This window comes from Ahaetulla prasina, chromosome 4, assembly GCF_028640845.1.
Source record: "Ahaetulla prasina isolate Xishuangbanna chromosome 4, ASM2864084v1, whole genome shotgun sequence".
NCBI classification, from domain to species: Eukaryota; Metazoa; Chordata; class Lepidosauria; order Squamata; family Colubridae; genus Ahaetulla; species Ahaetulla prasina.
This window is the reverse complement of record NC_080542.1, coordinates 8,192,197-8,209,542: the sequence shown is the minus strand read 5'-3', so window position 1 is coordinate 8,209,542 and position 17,346 is coordinate 8,192,197. Positions and strand designations below refer to the sequence as shown.

The following is a 17,346-nucleotide window of genomic DNA, read 5'->3' as shown; positions in this document are numbered from 1 at the left end:
ACTGTTTGTTGACTCATCGGCATTGAGGGAGATAACAGAGACACTTGGCAGATGCTTGCTAGTTTGCTGCCAGAGCTGATAGTGCCGGCTAATTAAGCCATAGCTCGGACAGAGGTGAGGGGGGACAGAACACATTTCTTTTCTGCTTCTCTTGGGATACTGGTGCGGGCACCATGGATGATGATGATGATGATGATGATGATGATGATGATGATTTATTCGATTTTTATATGCATAGCTTGTTGTGGCTGAGCAGGGAAGCCACTGCTTGAGTGGGGTGGGGGGTGGGGGGGTGGGGGCAAGGAGAATGGTGAGACTCAGGGAGTAGGTCAGGTGGAGCTTGCTGACTCAGGGCTGCTCAGAAGCCACCCTGCTGCTGCCAGAAGTTTGGGTGGCTCAGCTTCAGATCGCTCCAACTCTCTCTCTCACACACAAACAGAGGTTGGAGAGCTCTCTTGCTCTCTCTCTCTCTCTCTCTCCCCAAACGCCCCATGCACAGCCCATTTGAGGAAAGGGCATGCATGGCTGGGCACATTTGGCTGAAGGAGGAGGCCCGGGTGGAAGGCAGCTTTTTCTGCAGCATCCCCCTCCCCTCTTTGGATTGCCCTGTAAGGGGGAGGCTGTGCCTTTGCGGAAACGGGGTGGGCGGTTTGTACAGAGGATCAGCAGGGGGGGGGGATGCACGGCCTTCCGGGATGAAAAGCAGGGCAAGAGAAGGCTCCAAGGTTCGCTTGGGCAGTCAAGCCAGAGGGAAACTCAAAGCATTGGGGGCTTCAGAAAGAATGTGCTTTTGTGCAGCTCCTGGCTTTTGTGACATTCTGTGAAAGACAGAATGTGCTTCTATGTCAGAATGTGGAGCTCCTGGCTCTAACAGTGAGTGACATGAAGTTGGCCACACCCACCCAGTCACATGCCCACCAAGCCACACCCACCAAGCCACACCCCACAGAACCAGTAGCAAAAAAAATAAAAAATAGATTTCACCCTTGTTTTGGATCTTTAAATTGTACATGTCAGACTGCAGAAAATTCATTTAAAGAAGACAATATGGATTTCTTGGTGTTTTTCTTTTCTCTGATAACCATACCAAGGTCCGAGTACACAATTTTAGACAAATGACTATGAGACATTTTTTTCTTGATGTACGTCTATTTTTTTAACCTCCTATTTCTTTAGGATGCCTTTGTGATGTACAACTTGCTTCATCAGGGCCTGAAATTGAAAATCAGGGCAAAATCTTGTGAATGTTGTTGTGAAGTTGTGAATGCTCCAACACTGGAAATTTTTAAGAAAATGTTGGATAACCATCTGACTGAGATGGTGTAGGGTTTCCTGCCTGGGCAGGGGGTTGGACTAGAAGGCCTCCAAGGTCTCTTCCAACTCTGTTGTGATATTATATTATATTATCTCATTCTGCTCTGAAAAGTTACTGGTGTCCCTATCACTAGTAATAATTATTCTTGGATCTGTGTCTGTCAGCCATTAGGTGGTACCTGACTCTACAGAAGTAACTGTGAGAGGAATCTAGGAAATCTAGTGTATAACCTCTTAAGAATGAGCCAGCAGTGTGCTGCCAGTGCCAAAAAACCCAGTGCAGTGCTTGTTGTGGTACGCCAGCAGCCTGCAGAGCTAGCAATGGAGTCGGACAGCTTTGAGGCTGAGGAAGAGCATGGGCCAGTCCTGAAGGCTGGAGAAGGCCCGGATGAGGGATCTGCGTCAGAGGTTGAGGTGGGGGCCAGGGCCGTCGGGGAGTGAGGTGCAGACTCCAGAGCCTCTAGAGACTGACAGTCGTGAGGCAGAAGAACAGGAGGAGCCTGTTTCTAATGCATACATGAGAAGAGCTGCCAGAAGGCAAGAGCAGCTAAAGCAAAGAGGATGACTCAGGAGTAGGGCCAAGAGATGATTGGCCCCTCCCATAAGGCTTAAAAGACCAGCGTTTGGGCTTTGCATTTGGGCTTTGCCGGAAAACAACATTGATAGCTTTGTCTTGTTGCATTTATTTTTGTATCGGTGTCTTCTGAACTTTTGCCAAGAAAGACCTTTGGCAGTTTGCCTAATTGGACCAAGGTTGGTGGTAGGACTGAGGAATTTTGTGTTGGGAGGAATTTGCTTTAATTTAGTTGAATTACACTGAGAATAAAGTAATTCTCAGCTGTTTGAATAAAGTTTGTTTTTTCACTGACTGAGTTTCCTACTACCTACCTGGGCCTGGGTCACAACAGTGCTAAGTGGATCAACATAAGATTAGTATTAAGATACATGTAGTATTAGTACCACTCTATGTTGCCTTAGTAAGACCACTGTCAGGGTTCCAAGTAATAGATCCATTGCAAGCAAAAACTCGGAGGCAGGTGAATTTTTCAAAGAATTGCCTTATTGGAAATATCATATTGGCACGTATCTGGTGAAAACCAACTCTGAAGGCCCACTTGGTTAATTAAAAGTAAAAGTTTTCCACTTAATCCCAAACAATCAGTCACATGGCCCAATCAAAGCAGTGTCCCCTGGTCTGGTGATATCACTCCTTCTTCCTCCGGCCAAGTGTGAGAATGTCCTTGGTTCCAGGGGAAAGTACTTTATTTTGACTACCCCAGCTATCTCTAATTTCCCACCTCCAGTGGTGGGTTTCAAATTTTTTTACTACTGGTTCTGTGGGTATGGCTTGGTGGGCGTGGCATGGCTTGGTGGGTGTGGCTTGGTGGTGTGGCAGGGGACAGATTCTGTAAAATCTCCATTCCCTCCCCACTCCTGGGGAAGGTTACTGCAAAATCCCCATTTCCTCCCAATCAGCTGGGAGTTGGGAGGCAGACAATAGATGGGGTGGGGCCAGTCAGAATTTTTATTACCGGTTCTCCGAACTACTCAAAATTTCCACTACTGGTTCTCCAGAACTGGTCAGAACCTGCTGAAACCCACCTCTGCCCACCTCCCTATCCCTCACTCCATTGTGGCAACACTGAGGTTTCAAGATGGCTTCAGCTAGTTCAGTTTCAGTGTTGACAACTACATTTGTGATATTTAATCCAGTTCTGGTCACTCTGTAGAAAGAGTGCAGAGAAGAGCAACAAAGATGATTAGGTTTGTGGAGATTAAAATATATGATGAATGGTTGCAGGAACTGTCTATGTTTACTCTACTGTATAGAGAAAGATTAGGGGTGACATGGTAACAGCATTCCAACATTTGCAAGAAGTAATGGATGGAAACTTATCAACAGGAGATCCAATTTAGAACTAAGGAGAAATTTCCTGACAGTGTGGACAACTAAATATTGGGAAATGCTTGCCTTAAGAAGTGTTGAGGTCTACCATTGGTGGCTTATAAGGAGAGATTGGACAGGTAATTGTCTGGAATGAGATAGGCTCTCCTTCTTCGGGTTGGACTAGAAGACTTCCATGATCCTTTCAAACTCTGTTATTCTGTTTGAGGTCTAGATGATCTTCTAAGCTGTACTTTGAGTTTATATTTATAACATTGACCATAACTGCAATAAGAATTGCGCTTTCATATTAATTTAGGCCACTTGTCCTGTCCATAGACATTCTGCCTCTCTGTCTCTCCATCTCTCTCTCCATCTCTCTCTCCATTCCTACCTTTATACCTATCTACTTACCAATAGTCTCCATGTAGGGGAACACTCAGAATTTCCCCCCAGATATTTTTATCTTTGTTGTCCCTCCATCTCTCAGTGAGGAGTATACATTTTTTCCTATGATTTGTAGCGGATTTCAACTTTGCTTTAATGAAAAAATGCCAGACTTCTAATTCCAAACCAATTCAAGTTTATTATTTATTATGGTATTTGGTCAGCACAACTTTGAATAAAGGATGAAGAGAAGGAAAAATGCATTTAATTTCATTTCATCACGTTTTCCCATGTTCTTGAAATCTGGAAACAGGTTGCAATGAAAATAGATTTATGGATAGAGAGCAAATGGTATTGACCCATCATGAAAGTCTTTTGTAAAATGCAGTTAAATCTATGGGTTTCACAAACTCAATAGGTTTTCATTTTGAAGAAGAAAAACAAACCCAATAATACTATGATATCCTATAATACTATATTAAATATATATTCATAAAATGGTAATTAGCTTCTACTATAATTAAGTAGTGCTTTATGAAAGAATAGCAACTTAAAAGGAAACTTTGTTGCACATAGCTCTCAAAGGGTCACCATCTCCAATGTACACTACATAAGCATGACCAAATAAATACACACCAAATTATGCATATGCCCTCATACCCACATACATTATATAACACAGAAAAACAACACAGTCTAGTTTGGATGTATAAATGAACACCTGGGAAACTAATTTCTCTTTGTGAGTTGCTCCCTGCAGTTGAGGTCAGGATGGAAAACAATGATGTAGCATTTTGGAAGGAATATGCATCCCAGTAATGCAGCACTGGAGGACAAGATGGAGAAGACCTCCACAGCTACCATGGCTTTGCCTTTTGTGCTCAGATAGGCTGGAAAGAAGGAGATCCACACACTGCAAAAGGCCAACATGCTGAAAGTGATGAACTTGGCTTCGTTAAAGCTGTCAGGTAATTTACGGGCAAGAAAAGCCACCATTAAGCTGGCGATGGCCAAGATACCCATATAGCCCAAGACATAGTAGAAGAAGAAAGCTGACCCCTCATTGCATTGTAAAATCATTTCCTGGAGCACTGAGTGCATGTCCAACTCAGGGAATGGGGGAGATGTTGACAACCAAAGAATACAAATACATACTTGTAAGAGAGAGCAAAAAAGGACAGTACAAAAAGCCAATCTTTTCCCCACCCATCTCCTCATCTGAGATCCTGGTTTAGTGGCCATGAAAGCCACAACCACAGTGATGGTTTTAGCCAGAACACTAGAAATGGCCACAGAGAAAGTGACCCCAAACATTGATTGTCGGAGAAGGCAGGTCACTTTGCCAGGTTGGCTGAGAAAGAGCAAAGAGGAGAGAAAACAGAGCTGAAGAGAGACAAGCAGGGTGTAGGTGAGGGACCGATTGTTGGCTTTGACAATGGGGGTATTCCTGTGCTTAATAAAAGTTCCAAGCACCCAAGATGTCAAGAAGAAGAAACAAACTGGAATTGAGGCCAAACCAATTCCTAAAGATTCTTCAAAGGTTAGAAACACCACCTGTTTTCGAATACAGTCTTTCTTTTCTTTATTTGGATAATGATCTTCTGGACATTCAAAACAGTCATCCATATCTGGAAGGAAAATCAAAGAATATGTCCTCTAGACATTCCAAATTATTGAAAAACACCTTATAATTCGGATGCATTGAAGTAGTTTATTAACATTTGCTTAAGTCTAATGTAAATTGGTAGGATGCCTACCCTACCATTTTGATTTGAAATCTTCCCTTCTGGGCATGAAACACAGTCATAGCAGCAGAACTGATCCCCCTCGATCCCTTTCTTCCAGGATCCAGGGAAACAAGGGTCATTGCACCGAGACAATGGAAGACCCTAGTGATAAACATAAAAGGTTTTGAAATTGGAGATATTTAAAACAGTTCACAATTTTTGTCCTTTACAGAGTGATAATATTTTTTCTTCCCCCAAAAATATTTAATTCATCAACTTCATCAACAATTTAAAAAGATGTAGAAATTACAATGATGTACAAAAGGTCCTGTTTGAAGGGCAGGGTGCTTAAATAATTTAACAGAATAGCAATGTCATGGAAACGTGGTGACTCTTGTGATTATAAATGGAAATGCAAATGAAATACGCAAGCAGGCTTTTGTATTGTAATGTCATTTTGTCAATTTGACAAATCTTTGATCATCAACAGCATTTGAAATGAGTATTTCATTGTTTATTAAAAAAAACAGAAATCAGTTTTCTAAACATACTGCATTCAATATGGGATTCAATTGATTAATCATAGACAATTCAGCAGTTTGATACCTGATTAAAAGCTGAGTTCCAGACAATCACATCTTCATCCATGAATAATTCTTTCCACTTTGGAGCCTGGAGATCCATCTTTCCAACTCTAACTCTCTGAAAGGATCTGTTTGGAAAAGTGATCAAGTTGGTGATATCGAATCCACCTGTCGCTTCCCCTTTCTCATTCAGGAACACTCTCTCCCCAGCTGAATTGTTAAAAGAAATGCCTTTAAGAAATGAATGGAGCTACTTGAAAGAGAATGAAAGAGAAAGGGAGTTGAATACTATGTAATAGAAAGGCTATAACAATTATTAAATATGTACACTTAGAAATTTGATAATTGATATTTCATAGAAATGTACATGGCCACTTTATTATAAGAATGAACCAAAGCAGAATGAATGTTGGCTATTGGGATTAATCAAATTCCTTCAATTATTTAAACAATCATAAAACCTAGAACATAGTTAATCTTCTCTCTGTGGTATAAATATATTTGATAATCTGAAATAAATCTTAATTAGGATTTTTTTGTTTTGTTATTTTGATTACAAGTGCTCAAAAAGGTGATAGGTCTTCTTTTCAAGAGTCATCATTTTGGAGAAACACAGTAGAAAGATGTGAGATGGAGATTATTGCAAAGAATGGATTATTGTTAGATAGATAGATAGATAGATAGATAGATAGATAGATAGATAGATAGATAGATAGATAGATAGATAGATAGATAGATACTGTTCCAAAGCACAGATGCCACTTCTGAAAAGAAACATCTTCTAATTCATTCCTCTTGAATTCTGATAAGGACAGAAAGCTCAGCTTCTCAATCCTGACAAATTAATGAGCCAGGAAGAAGTATTTGGAGAACTGATTATTTTTGGACAAGACAATGAAAAGCAAACTAAATCATCATTTTAAATATCTCTTATTGTACAAGCTAGGGTGATTTCCTAGATAACTCTTACTGATACCTAATCATGATGAAAAGTAGTGAAGGGAAGCAGAGAGTCAGCCACACTGGACTTATTTTTCCTTTAGAAAGATGAAATGAAAGAAGGTGATGAAGTTACAGGCCAGTTATGCAGGAGTGATCATGCAATACTGGAATTTAATATTCTGCAAGCAGAAGCAATAGAACACAGTCAAGCTAGAGTCTTGGACTTCAAGATAGCTGATTTCAACATACAAAGAAAGAGCTTGCAAGAGATTCCATAGATTAGAACTCTCAAGGTGAAAACAGCCCAAGAAGCTTGTGAAACTTTGAAATATGACATTATAAAAGCCTAGGCTAGCAAAAATTCCAACAAAGAAGAAAACTAAGAGACCTCAAAAGAAATCAGGATGGCTGCACAAAATACTCTCTGAAAACCTGAATGAGTGAAAGGACAAATATAAAAAGTAGAAGTGGGGTGGGGTGGGAGTGGGGATAACCAAGGCAGAACATCAGCAAATAGCTCAGTCTTGCAAAAATGAGGTCAGGAAAGCTAATGCTCAAAATAAAGTACTTTTTCTGTGTCTATTTTATACAGAACAGAATAACAGAGATTAAAGGGAACTTGGAGGTCTTCTAGTCCAATACCCTGCTCAAGGAGGAGACCTTATAACATTTTAAACAAATCACTATCGAATTACTTTGTAAAAGTGTTGGAGTATCCATAACTTCTGAAGGCAAGCTTTTCCACTAATTAATTATTCTAAATGTCAGGAAATTTCTCCTTATTCCTATTCCTAGGTTGTTTTTCATGCTTAACTTGATTACACACATATAAAATATTAAGACTTTTATTTATTTATTTATTTATTTATTTATTTATTTATTTATCAAACTTCTATACCGCCCTTCTCCCGAAGGACTCAGGGCGGTGTACAGCCTTCATTTAAAACAATTAATATACATATTAAAATAACAATTAAAAAACTTATTCAATAAAAGGCCAAATTAAAACCGTCGATTGACCATAAAAATACCCAATAAAATTACCATTAAAAGTTTAAAATTTAAATTTAAAATTTAAAAATCAGGACTTTCCACAGTTAGTTCTCTGAAAAGAAAAGTTTACATCAAACTGCTCATTGAAATAAAAGAAGTGTCCAATGCAGAGAGAATACCTGACAAGTCTGGAAATCTAGATGGCCAGTTTGTTTACCCATCATAGTTTTTTTTCTATTGAAACGTAACGTGTACAGAGCCTGCAAAGCATGAGCCACAGCATAAACAGCATTGTAGACACTGTAGCTGTAGCCAGTCATTTCTATTTCAAACAAAGGCGAAGGAAGATCTTCTAACTTCTTCTTCCCATTGCACGGCTTACTATCCATTTCTTGTAATTCTGGTTTTGGAAATGAGCAATCAAATGATTGTTCCCAAATATCCTTCAAAAACCCATCTCTGGAGACTGAAAGAGGAGTGATGGTCTGAAGAAATTCCTTAAAACCTGCAACTGCTGTTGAATGAACAGTGAAGGAAAGCGCCCCATGGAACATCTGGAGATCCCAACTGACTTGAAAGCCTGATAATATGAAATCAATCTGCGCAGTCATGATCCACACCTTTCTAAATGATGCAGTTTCTTTGCTTTCAAGATTTACCATAAATATGACAGCTCTTAGCCCCATAATTGCCCAGGATTCTCCATAGACGAGAAATGCAGTGGCTTTGCTGTTCATCATATTACTGTAGATAACTGAGACTGTTTGATAAAGTCCTGCGAGTTCTTCCACATGGACCAGTTGGGAAAGCCTTTGTACAAATGATGAACATATTCCATTCTGTGAGAGTAAGGGCTGCATTTTCTGTAAGAAATTTTCTCCATTGTTGTTATCAACAGCAAAAATCCCAATCCATGTCCACTTGAAATGGAGAAGCAGTTGGATAATCCCAATGTACTGATGGTCTTCTTTTGGGACCATGAAATAAAGTGAAGAGAGCTTACTAGTCTCAAATGCATCTTGGGCTAATGAGCCATATATTAGCTATAAGAAAATAGAATAGTATTCTGTTGAAATATTAAATCATATTCATTTTTTCTTATCTAGTTTTCTTATGAAATACATCCAAGGAGCATTGTCCCTAGAATTCCTCTAAACATCACTGTAGAAAGGAATTTCTTGGAATTACTTCAAAGACATATCAGAGAACAATTTCTTTAATGGATGCAAAGAGTACTACCGTCCATTCTTCCCTTAGGTATGAAACATCTTTGAATACTCATTTCCTGTATTTAGTATTATAGTTTCCGAAAAGTAGAACTAATTAGTAGACCTTTAACCATGCAGAACATTTTAACACAAACCATAGCCTAAGCTTTGATGCTCATGAAATATTCCATAACAACAGTAACAACAACAAGATAATATAGAATTTCCCTCCCCAACCTCATCACAGCTTACTTGTGGTATCTTGAAGAAACCTATAAGTTCACGCATATTAGATGATGTTTCAAAATCCAATCCTCCAATGATAGCCATGAGATTCTTCTGGCTGTCACATTTGTAGTTAGGGACAAATTCCTGGGATTTGAAAAGCATGTCCAGAGTGGTCCGATAGGTCATCCTCGCATTCAGGTAACTGTCATAGATGTGGAACCCAAGAGTGACGTTAGGTAAGATCTGGGGATCCTCATTGATCTCCTTCACAGCAAAAGCCAAGGCAAGGACGTATTGATGAAATTTGGTGATTACACTGCAAATATTTTAAATACCCCAGTTGAAAAACTAAGTTGAAAATTGTCATCATTTCTCTGTGAATAACAAACAATTCTTTCTCTGACAGTAGTAAACAGATCATCACTTTTTCTAAAATTCTTAATAATTTCTACAGAGGGATCCCTGGTGCTCTCTGCGCTTGGTGGCTTTGTTGCAAACATCTCATCACCCATAGTAGAATAATATCATCACTGCCTGGCACTGAGGATGTTATCTAGTTTGGATAATGAAATGTCTGCAAGAAAATATCCAATCTCAGCACCAAGGACCCCTCATTTCAACCCTGAGCTACAAATATTCTCCTTTATAGGTAATTTCTACAGTGTTCAAATTTACATTTAACATAATATTTCCATGACTTGCAACAAATACGTACTGCAACAAATACAAGTATTGACTTCCCCCCACCCCCGAAGTACTCTTGTTTCTATAAGATTTTCATATCATGTTGTATGAATACATCTAGCAGGTGTCACTCATTTACTGTATATATGTTTGGTGAGCAGAGATAATGCCAAACTGTTTTAAAATTACCTTAACCTCACTAGATGTTCAACAACATCTAGGACCTCTGGTGGCTCAGACTGTTAAGACAGTCTGTTATTAACAGCAGCTGCTTGCAATTACTGCAGGTTCAAGTCCCACCAGGCCCAAGGTTGACTCAGCCTTCCATCCTTTATAAGGTAGGTAAAATGAGGACCCAGATTGTTGGGGGCAATAAGTTGACTTTGTATATAATATACAAATGGATGAAGACTATTGCTTGACATAATGTAAGCCGCCCTGAGTCTTCGGAGAAGGGCGGGATATAAATGCAAATTAAAAAAATATGTGTGAACATTTAAAAAAAAAATGCAAAGAAAATTATTTCTTCTGCAAGAACCAGATGCATTTGAAAGACACAGAAAGCATAGATAACATAGGGGAGAAAAAGATTTGTGTAAAAAAAGAATTTAATAATATAAAGGGATTTTGGAGATTGACAAAGATTTGATAGCAAAAAAATATATTCTTACATTGGTACATCATAAGGCGTTCTAGCAGGATGTTCGCTAAATTTCGTTTTAAAAAAGTGGTAAACGATATGGGACATCATCCCACCAATGACGAAGTCCCCAGGTTGGTACCACTCATGTGGAACAAGGAAAGCATCACTTGCAGGGCAGCTCAAAGTACCTACTTTATGTACCAAAAACATCAGAAGAAACATCTTGATGCTTTTGTTATTGTGCAGATGTTTTATCTTCTATTCTACCCATAGAAAAGTATCTATTTTCCAGTAGTTCATCTAAGGATTAACCGAAGGATTACATTTGAGAATGCATCTAATGAGAAAATCTATCATTTTCTGCTTGAAGATCCATCTGAGTGCAAATGTGTATCTTGAATACCACCAGGATCTGAACAGATATTTTGGCAGGAGAGAACAGAGCATAGAAACTTGAAGCAATGAATCTGACAGAGCTCTTAATACCCCTTGTGACAATCTCCCTGTGGTTCAAGACTTACTTTATAGCCAAACAAAAGCCTTGAATGTTGTTGAATTTCAATACTCTTCTGTGCAGCCTTTGATGCTTAGGCCATATGAAGAAAATATGGTGATTCCCCTAGGAGATAATTATTTTGTTTTGATCAGATAATAAGTGGCTGATGCTTCAGCTATTTTTTTATTTTAAATGTGCAAAGGCCAATGAAAGTAGCATCAAGAAGATTTGCAATAAAATATATATTTAATTCTTGAAACTGTAGAAATAAAAATAATGCTGTTTTTCAAGATACCACATTTATTTTTTACCAGTTTTTTCAAAAAATGGAATATGAACTGATCCAGTAGAATAGAATAGAATAGAATTTTTATTGGCCAAGTGTGGTTGGACACACAAGGAATTTGTTTTGGTGCATATGCTCTCAGTGTACATAAAAGAAAAGATACGTTCATCAAGGTACAACATTTACAACACAATTGATGATCAATATATCAATATAAATCATAAGGATTGCCAGCAACAAGTTATAGTCAAGTATATATCAGTCATTTATTGTCTGTATTTTTTTGTGAGGAGTAACAATGCAGAACCTTTTAAAAAAATTACCTCAAGCTCACTAAAAATCTTCAAAAGATTTCTTGCACCAAAGTTTCATACATTCTATTGCACCAAACCCAGCCTCCTACCATCCTGTGAAAATTGCTGGCCATTCCAAGATCAAGCAAAGGAATGGAATTGTTATCCAGACAATTTGTTAGCAGATAGTTTTACACTTCTTCATAATCAGAGGGTAGAAGGGAACAGGGAGGAGTTTACCACATACTTTGGGCATGAAAACCTCAGATCCAGCTTTGCTTTATTATTATTATTATTATTATTATTTATTCGATTTTTATACCGCCCTTCTCCCGAAGGACTCAGGGCGGTGTACAGCCAGAATAAAACAAACAGTGCAATATACAATTAAAAACAAATTTAAAAACTTATTACATAATTGGCCTAAAAAATTTAAAATATATTAAACTAAAACCCATTAAAATTCATAATAAAAATTTAAAATTTAAAAAACCAATAAAATTTAAGCCAGCCCCGTGCGAATAAATAAGTGTGTTTTCAGTTCGCGGCTGAAGGTCCGAAGGTCAGGTATTTGGCGTAAACCCGGGGGAAGCTCGTTCCAGAGGGTAGGGGCCCCCACAGAGAAGGCTCCTCCCCTGGGGGCCGCCAGCCGACATTGTTTGGCGGACGACACCCTGAGAAGTCCCTCCCTGTGAGAGCGTACGGGTCGGTGGGAGGCATGAGGTAACAGCAGGCGGTCCCGTAAGTACCCACACCCTAAGCCATGGAGCGCTTTAAAGGTAGTAACCAAAACCTTAAAGTGCACCCTAAAGACCACAGGTAGCTAGTGCAGTCTGCGCAGGAGTGGTGTTACATGGGAGCTACGTGAAGCTCCCTCTATAACCCGTGCAGCCGCGTTCTGGACTAACTGAAGCCTCCGGGTACACCTCAAGGGGAGCCCCATGTAGAGAGCATTACAATAATCCAAGCGGGAGGTAACGAGCGCATGAGTGAATGTGCACAGGGCATCCCGATCAAGGAAGGGGCGCAACTGGTGAAAGGCTCTCCTGGAGACGGCCGTCAAATGATCTTCGAACGACAGCCGTTCATCCAGGAGAACACCCAAGTTGCGCACCCTATCCTTTGGGGCCAATAACTCGCCTCCCACAGTCAGCTGCGGCTGCAGCTGACTGAATCGGGGTGCCGGCATCCACAGCCACTCCGTCTTGGAGGGATTGAGCTTGAGCCTGTTCCTCCCCATCCAGACCCGTACGGCTTCCAAACACCGGGACAGCACTTCAACAGCTTCGTTGGGGTGGCCTGGGGTGGAAAAGTACAGCTGAGGGTCGTCAGCGTACAGCTGGTATCTCACCCCAAAGCCACTGATGATCTCACCCAGCGGCTTCATATAGATGTTGAACAGAAGGGGCGACAGAATCGACCCCTGTGGCACCCCACATATGAGGCACCTCGTGGTCGACCTCTGCCTCCCTGTCAACACCGTCTGCGACCGGTCAGAGAGATAGGAGGAGAACCACCGATAAACGGTGCCTCCCACTCCCAATCCCCCCAACCGGCGCAGCAAGATACCATGGTCGATGGTATCGAAAGCCGCTGAGAGATCTAATAGGACCAGGGCAGAGGAATAACCCTTGTCCCTGGCCCTCCAGAGATCATCCACCAACGCGACCAAAGCTGTCTCCGTGCTGTATCCGGGTCGGAAGCCGGACTGGAACGGGTCTAGATAGACAGCTTCATCCAGGTACTGGGGTAGCTGCCGCGCCACAGCACTCTCTACAACCTTCGCAACAAAGCGAAGGTTGGAGACCGGACGATAATTACCCAAAATAGCTGGGTCCAGGGAGGGCTTCTTGAGGAGGGGTCTCACCACCGCCTCTTTCAAGGCGGCAGGGAAAACCCCTTCCAACAAAGAAGCGTTGATAATCCCCTGGAGCCAGCCTCGTGTCACCTCCTGAGTGGCCAGCACCAGCCAGGAAGGACACGGGTCCAGTAAACATGTAGTGGTGTGGAGCCTCCTCAATAACCTGTCCATGTCCTCGGGAGTCACAAGATCAAACTCATCCCAAACAGACTCAACAAGACGTGCCTCCTCCCTCTCGCCTGGATCATCCCAATTTCGGTCCAGACAATCCCGGAGCTGAGCGATTTTATCGTATAGATAACCACTAAACTCCTCGGCACGTCCCTGCAAAGGGTCATCCCGCACCTCCTGATGAAGGAGAGAGCGGGTCACCCGAAACAGGGCGGCCAGGCGGTTATCTGCCGACGCAATGAGGGTGGAAGCGTAAGAACGCCTCGCCTCCCTCATTGCCACTAGGTAGGTCCTAGAATAGGACCTAACTAGTGTCCGATCAGCTTCGGAACGACTGAACCTCCAAGTACTCTCTAGGTGTCTTCTCCGGCGTTTCATCTCCCTCAGCCCCTCAGAGAACCAAGGGCCCGGACGAGATCTGCGCCGGGTCAGAGGCCACAAAGGCACGACATGGTCCAAGGCCCCAGCCGCGGCCTGTTCCCAGGCCACAACTAGTTCCTCAGCCGAGCCGTGGGCCAGATCCTCAGGGAATGACCCAAGCTCTGTCAGGAACCTCTCAGGGTCCATCAGGTGCCTGGGACGGAACCAACGTATAGGTTCCGTCTCCCTGCGATGGTGGGTGGCGGTTCGGAAATCCAGGCGAAGGAGGAAATGATCTGACCATGACATCGGTTCTGTTACTAAATCATCTAATTCCAGATCATTTAACCACTGTCCAGAGATATAAATTAAATCCAGCATGCCTCCTCCCATGTGTGTAGGGCCATCATTTACTCTTCTGTAACCATTTGTCTTTAGTAAACTTTACCTTTGGCTAACCATAGGCTAAGAATCTTTCTTTTCTGATTGACCAGGGTGAGACAGTTGACATTTATTTCTTCTTCCACAGCTAGGAACATTTGAAAGACAAAGAAACCCTAAATCAGCAACAGAAATAGCAAGAGCAATGGCACTTACTGACATTGTGCTTTACAGCCCTCTCTAAGTTGTTTACAAAGTCATCCTATTGCCTCCAACAATTTGGGTCCTCATTTTACTGACCTTGAAAGGATGGAAAGCTGAGTGATAATTGAGACTTTGGAAAAAGTGCAAAGAAGACTTTGGGAAAAGTGCAAAAACTAAGATGATTAAGGGCCTGGAGCCAAAACATATGAAGAATGATTGCTGTTATTAGGTATGGCCAGTCTAGAGAAAAGAAGGACATGATAGCAGTATTCCAGTATTTGAGGGGTTGCCATAAAGAGGAAGGGGTCAACTTATTTTCCAAAGCATCAGAAGGCAAGAGAAGAAACAATGGATGGAAACTAATCAAGGAGAGAAGCAACCTGGGATTAAGGAGAAACTTTCTAACAGTGAGGACAATTAACCAGTGGAACAGCTTGCTTACAGAAGTTGTGGGTGCTTCATCCCTGGAGGTTTTTAAGAAAAGACTGGACAAGCTCTTATCTGAAATGGTATATGGTCTTCTGCTTGGGCAGGAGTGTTCTGTCCCCCTCCCCACCTCACATAGAAGAATGCAGGAGCGAGCGTCTAACAGTCATTTATTCTACAACCGACCTGAATTTCTTTTGTGGATAAAAGATTTGGCAGCTACAGTTCAAATGCCCGCCAAGTTCCTTATCACTGTCAGAGTGTCAGAGAAGGGAATCCACTTGTCGTTGCCGGGGTAGCCAAGAGTTCACAGAATAATTCCTTCACACAGTCCAGGCCTTAAATCAAAAACAACCAATCTGAAGTTAACTCTTTGTAGTTTTTGTCCGTCACAGGGGCTACAGAGCAACTCCACCCGCTTTTATCCCCTGTGGGGTGTGGCTCAGTGACTCAGCACACTCTGGGCCTGCCACACCTCTTCCTTTGCTGCTTCTCCTTCCAACGCTGCCTGGGATCAATCCAAGATTGACCTTCCCCACCCTCTGTCTGTGGGGGCTCCGACACACCTTCTTCCTGGCCTTCAGTTGGCACCTGAGGTGTTGCCAGAAAGGAGGTACCTGGAGAGGGAGGCCTTGTCAGCTCCTCCCCTCACTCTCAGAGTCAACCTCTTCCATGAGGACAGGCTCGGGAGCCAAAGTCACAACAAGGGAGTTGGACTAGAAGACCAATAAGGTCCCTTCCAGCTCTATTGTGATTGATTAAAATATTGCAACAATGCTATCATGTCACCCCAGTCCTTCTCTTCGTTAGACTACCCAATTCTTGTCATTCTTATTGATATCTTTTAGCCTTCAGCCCCTTAATCATTCTTGTTGCTGTTTCTGCACTCTTTCCAGAGCCTCAACATGTTTGTTTTTGTGGTGTCCAGAACTGGATGCAAGTTTCTGAGTGTGGTTTTACTAAGGCTTTGTAAAGTGGTACTAGAATATCATGCAGACGTGACTCTATCCCTTTATTAATGCAGCCTAGGAATGCATTAGCTTTTTCGGTTGCTGCCAAAATTTCACTTTGGTTCAATAAATTTCCCACATTATTAATACCTGATAACAGTTTACAGATGTATGTGTAGAGAATAAATGGTTACTGTCCAGTATATTTTTAAAAAAACGCAGTTAAATATACAGGATATTTTAATACACACACACACACACACACACACACACACACACACACACACAATAATAATAATAATAATAATAATAATAATAATAATAATAATAATTATTATTATTATTATTATTATTATTATTATTATTATTATTATTATTATTATTATTATTATTATTATTATTATTATTATTATTATTATTATTATTTAATTTTTATACCGCCCTTCTCCCGAAGGACTCAGGGTGGTGCACAGCCAGATAAAATCAACAATCAATGGATACAATACAAATAAAAACACTGCTAAAAAACTTATTAAATTTGGCCCCTAAATTAAAATACATAAAACCATAAAACCCCATTTAAAATTACAAATAATAATACTAATTCTATGCCAGTCCTGAGTGGAAGAATAAATATGTCTTCAGCTCACAGCGGAAGGTCCGGAGATCAGGAAGTTGACGAAGTCCTGGGGGAAGCTCGTTCCAGAGGGAAGGGGCCCCCAAAGAGAAGGCCCTCCCCCTGAGGGTTGCCAGCCGACATTGTTTGGCTGACGGCACCCTGAGGAGGCCCTCCCTATGTGAGCGCACAGGTCGGTGGGAGGCAAACGGTGGCAGAAGGCGATCCCTTCTTTAAATTTCAAAGAAGCCTAACAAATCCAAACTAATATAATACTGTTCTAAATATGTATTCATACAATGGCAATCCACTTTTTATTATTTTTATATAGAGCTTTGTGAGTTGAAAGTATAAAACCCATAAAAATGTCCCTGCAAACATTGAACATTGCTGGAGTCAATACCTGAAAAATCCTAATAGAAACCAAGACAGCTAGATCAAAGTCAAGTTCAACAAGAATGTTGAAAAGGAGAATGGGCTAGGTTAAAGAAACTTGGGAAATGATGCAAATGCAGCAATATGAGAACTTACTTTGGAATGGCCAACCATAATAAAACTTAATAATCACAAATATCCTATATAAATAATTCTTTAACAGAAATAAAAATGTCTATGTTTCTCAATTTGTATATAATTTTCATGTAGGCAGCAGTCTTTTTATTCCTTTTTTAAAAAGTTCTGCTAAGTCAGAAAAATTACATGGGGTA

At 41.0% G+C, this 17,346-nt stretch overlaps 1 protein-coding gene across 1 annotated transcript; it reads right to left on the bottom strand.

The window, feature by feature from the left end:
* Window positions 1-4,315: 4,315 nt before the first annotated feature.
* On the bottom strand, window positions 4,316-10,817 carry LOC131197026 (vomeronasal type-2 receptor 26-like). The gene is made up of 6 exons (XM_058180608.1): window positions 10,624-10,817; window positions 9,293-9,584; window positions 8,050-8,875; window positions 5,920-6,107; window positions 5,349-5,475; window positions 4,316-5,214 (listed from the first exon to the last, which is right to left on the bottom strand). Exons 1-6 carry the CDS (start codon window positions 10,815-10,817, stop codon window positions 4,316-4,318), a joined length of 2,526 nt encoding a protein of 841 aa, XP_058036591.1.
* Between the last annotated feature and the right edge of the window lie 6,529 nt (window positions 10,818-17,346).

What these genes read in the sequence shown, in the direction of transcription:
- LOC131197026 (XM_058180608.1), bottom strand. Translation starts at nt 10,817, where the DNA reads ATGTTTCTTCTGATGTTTTTGGTACATAAAGTAGGTACTTTGAGCTGC. An exon ending in ACGCCTTATGATGTACCAAT is followed by an intron (nt 9,585 to 10,623) that starts GTAAGAATATAT and finishes AAATATTTGCAG; the next exon opens with TGTAATCACCAAATTTCATC. An exon ending in GAAGATTTCAAATCAAAATG is followed by an intron (nt 5,215 to 5,348) that starts GTAGGGTAGGCA and finishes TTTTCCTTCCAG; the next exon opens with ATATGGATGACTGTTTTGAA.